The sequence below is a fragment of the Henckelia pumila genome, chromosome 1, assembly GCF_033568475.1.
Source record: "Henckelia pumila isolate YLH828 chromosome 1, ASM3356847v2, whole genome shotgun sequence".
Lineage (NCBI taxonomy): Eukaryota > Viridiplantae > Streptophyta > Magnoliopsida > Lamiales > Gesneriaceae > Henckelia > Henckelia pumila.
This window is the reverse complement of record NC_133120.1, coordinates 83,903,466-83,907,978: the sequence shown is the minus strand read 5'-3', so window position 1 is coordinate 83,907,978 and position 4,513 is coordinate 83,903,466. Positions and strand designations below refer to the sequence as shown.

Below are 4,513 nucleotides of genomic sequence, written 5' to 3'. Positions count from 1 at the left end.
GGTTATGTTGGTTCAGACCAGGTTTGGCTAGGACCGAAGCTTTTTTTTTCTTTTGGTTGCTTCAACGCGGCAGTTTTTGGGATTTTCGAAATATGGTTCGCTAGGGCTGTGTAGAGATCGGTTCAAAGCATGGCATGACTCGTTGGAACCGTCCAGACATGGGATACGTCTGGGCGGTGGAGATCTGGCCGATCGGTGTCCGGAGCGGCCGACAGCAAGCCATAAAGGCCTACTGCTCACGGCCCAGAAGGAGGGGAAAAAGGGGCTGTCGGGTTTTGGGGTTGGGGCTGGGTCAGGCAGGGGTTGGGGGTACGGGGCGGGTCGGGTCGGGTCATGGGTTATGTTAGTTGGGTTAGGGTCCGGGTTAGGTGAGTCAGACTCGGGTATTTTATTTTTAAATAATTATTAGTTTAAGTGTTTTATTTTGCGCTAAGTTAATTATTATAAATATTACTTGGGATTTTAATTATTTTAGTTAGGCCTTAAAAATATTTATTTAAGTGAGTCCAAAAATTTTCATGGGCTTAGGAGCCCACAAGAATTATTGGGCCAGTCAGTGAATATTTGGGTCAGTCAGTGATTTTATTGGGCTTGGGCTAGTTATTGGGTCAAGAGTTTAAGATTTGGGCTTAAATATGTTATTGGACTTAATTATGACATTTGGGTTTAAATTAAGCTATTGGGCCAGACTTAGAAATAAGGGCTTAAGTCTAGAAGACCAGCAGTCTGGACAATCCCATGAAAAATAACTAAGTTCGGAATATATATTTAATTTATTTTATGCATGAAGTTTATTTTAAGCAGATGCATACATGAAATATTTTTATGATGTGTTTATGATTGATAATTGAGCATGAAAAATATTTTTATGGAAATTAAAGTAATGTGGCGGCACATAGGTGGTTTACCACCGGCACAGAGGTAGTTCTACTACCGGCATAGAGGTGGTTTTACCACTGGCACAGAGGTAGTTTACTACCGGCATAGAGGTGATTATTCACCGCACGTACGTTGGTTCTTTTAGACTGATCAGTCGGCACAGTTATTAGTCACATTAATGTATATGACCATACTCAGTTTTTATGATTATGATATGCTCAATTATATTATGTATGATTAGTTATGATGTATGTATGACTGATGATGACAGATTTTTATGATGCATTATTTTAAGATCATGCATGCATGTTCACTTAAGTTATATGTATTATTATGATAATGTGTTTGCATGATTTTTAAATCTTGTTATTATGAGATAAAACAGGTTGGGCATCTAGGCTCACTATGCTTATATGGTGCAGGTGAATATGATGATGACACGATAGCTCCGACCGGCGGTGAGGGCCTATGAGTTCGCATGCAAATGGCACTCGTGACCGATGCTATCATTGCTTTTATGTCATGAGATTTTATAAATTCTTTTCAACAAGTTTTCCGCAATTACATTATTATGATAGTTTCAAAATATTATTTTTATTATGCATGCTTTGCGAGTTGAATGATGTGTTGGGACTTTATTTGGAGTACTCCATGTTACAAGATTTTATTTTATTTGATACTCAGTTATGTTAATTGTCAAGTTTTTAGTTAAATATTATTTTAAGTATGTATACATATATGTATGTGCATATATGTATTATTAGTATTATTTATTTTTAAGTACTTTAAAAAAATCCTAGTATTTTATTAGTCCGAGTCGTTTCATTTGGTATCAGAGCACGGTCTTTGGAGGGTGACTAGTCTGCTACGTGGAGCTCAGAAGCCATACTACCGGTCTGTAAGTTTTAAATGTTTTAATAAGTTTTATTAGGAGCATGTGTTCATAGTTTAAGTTTTTATGTTATGAAAGTTTTAAATATTTAGTTATGCATTGTGATTTACGTGAGGAATGTGTGGTGATGCAATTTGCCTCGGAGGCGAGTAGTCCATATATGTGAAATTGGGTAATTTTAGATTTGGGTGCGTCTGCTTGGAAACCTTTTGCGTGCAGGGAGGATTCTGGTTAGAGGCAACTCTTTGTTTGCGTTGCTAGATTCTGGAGCTACGCATTTTTTTATGTCGCAAGAGTTTATCAGGCGGGTAGGTATCACACCCGAGGTTGCTACCACATGTTATGTTATCACCATGCCATCTGAAGGGATTCTCACTACTACCAGTGTCATCGGGGCTTGGAATATGAGTTTCGTGGGCATACAATCAAGGTCGATCTGTTTGTATTGCCTATGACAAGCTTTGATATCATACTGGGCATGGACTGGTTGTCAGTCAATGGAGGTTCAATTGATTTTCGGCAGAAAACATTGTCAGTGAAGCCTTCTGACAGAGACCCATTTATTTTCTTTGCATGTCATCTCATTTGTACGTGCGAGGAAATTATTAAGGAAGGGTTGCCATGGGTTTTATTGCCAGTGTAGTTGCAGTGTCAGAACCACCTACCAGATCTATGGTAGAAATTTAGGTTGTTCGTGACTTCCCGGATGTATTTTTGGATGATGTTGCAGGAATTCCACCAGGTAGAGAGGTGGATTTCAGTATCGAGCTGATGCCAGATTCTATCCCTATATATAAGGCACCGTAGCGACTTTCTCCTACTGAGATGAAAGAGCCGAGGGAGCAAGTTCAGGAGATATTGGAGAAGGGCTTCATTCTCCCTAACTTTTCTCCTTGAGGAACTCCAGTGTTATTTGTGAAGAAGAAGGATGTCAGCATGAAACTGTGTATTGACTACCGGGAGCTTAACTGGGTTATAGAGAAGAACAAGTATCCACTGCCGAGTATAGAGGAATTATTTGATCAGTTTCAGGGAGCCTCGGTATTCTCCAAGATCGATCTATGATCTGGAAATCATCAGTTGCGGATCAGAGATTCTGACGTGTCCAAAACTGTTTTTCGGACACGTGATGGGCATTATGAGTTTTTGGTGATGCCATATCTAGACAAGTTCATCATTGTGTTTATTGATGAGATCTTGATCTACTCTAGGAGCATGGAGGAGCATAGACAGCACTTGCAGACAACTTTGCACATCCTGATGGAGCATCCACTGTATGCGAAGTTCAGCAAGCGTGAATTTTGGCTCGAGCAGGTGGCATTTCTTGGACATATTGTTTCTAAGGACGGAATAGCAGTGGATCCACCTAAGTTGAGACAGTTGTCAGATATTCGCAGTTTTTTGAGTCTAGCAGGATACTACAGGAAGTTCATTAAGGGTTTTTCATCTATTGCAGCACCCTTGATATCATTGACCAAGAAAAATGCGAAGTTTGTGTGGAGTTCGGATTGCCAGAGGAGTTTTGATCAGCTTAAGGAGGCACTCACTTCTGCATCAGTGTTGGCAATTGCCAGTAGCACACGAGGAGTTAGTGGTGTACACAGATGCATATAAAATGGGTTTAGGCGTCGTACTTATGCAGTGTGACATAGTGATTGCTTATGCGTCGAGACAGCTAATGATACATGAGCAGAATTATCCGACGCATGATCTGGAACTAAGCATTCGTTCATATCACATATGTTATTAGGCAAGTATGCATTATACCTGAGGTTTCTAATACATGTTATAATGTTACCGTGCCTTCTGGAGAGGTTCTTTCTACCACCTGTGTGCGCAGTGGAATGTAGTTAGATATACAAGAGCAGACAATGAGAGTCGATCTAGTTGTACTCTCGGAGTCAGGATTTTGATTATTTATCATATGAGGACTATAATTTTTACTAAGTGGCAGAGTCAAGTACGAGTTCTAATGTCATATGAAGAATCCAGTCGTAGTAAATAAAAAGTATTTAATGACTAGAATCGATGGTTTATGTGATTATTTGTAGGTGTTTCAAGGATTGACAAGGTCGATTTGCTATTTGGATGCCATCTGTTGCAAGTCACGGAGAAAGACGTTGTTAAGCTTGCATTTTGAACACATTATAAACATAACTTAGCTGGTATTAGGGGTGTTATCGAGCCGAGCCGAGCCGAGCTCGAGTAGCACACTACTCGAGCTCGAGCTTTTTATAATATATATATATATATATAAAAATTAAAAATATATAAATAAATATATAAATATAATAAATTAACTAAAATTAATTAAATATTATAAATAAATATATAAATATTATAAATAAATTAATAAATAAATATAATATTATATTATATATATTATATTTATATTATTTTTTAATATATATATGTGGCTTATCGAGTAGTTCGCGAGCTACTCGATCACATAGTTTCAAAGCTCGACTCGAGCTCGATTGTATGTTCGAGCTACTCGAGCTCGATTGTATGCTCGAGCTACTCGAGCTCGAGCTTGAGCTCGGTCAAATCGAGCTCGAGTCGAGCTTTGACCGAGCTACTCGCGAGTTGCTCACGAGTAGCTCGGCTCTGTTACACCCCTAGTTGGTATTAACAGAATACTCAAACATCAAATCGAACAACATGAGGATGTTACATGGGTAGAATCAGAGTTAACTATCGAAAACACTGAATTCATACCAGGATCTATAACATACTACATGA

At 38.6% G+C, this 4,513-nt stretch overlaps 1 protein-coding gene across 1 annotated transcript; it reads left to right on the top strand.

The window, feature by feature from the left end:
* The first annotated feature begins 3,031 nt into the window (after positions 1–3,031).
* On the top strand, positions 3,032–3,911 carry LOC140866780 (uncharacterized mitochondrial protein AtMg00860-like). Its single transcript, XM_073271828.1, has 2 exons — positions 3,032–3,344; positions 3,823–3,911. The coding sequence occupies exons 1-2, from the start codon at positions 3,032–3,034 to the stop codon at positions 3,909–3,911; spliced, it is 402 nt and encodes a 133-aa protein (XP_073127929.1).
* Positions 3,912–4,513: the final 602 nt, after the last annotated feature.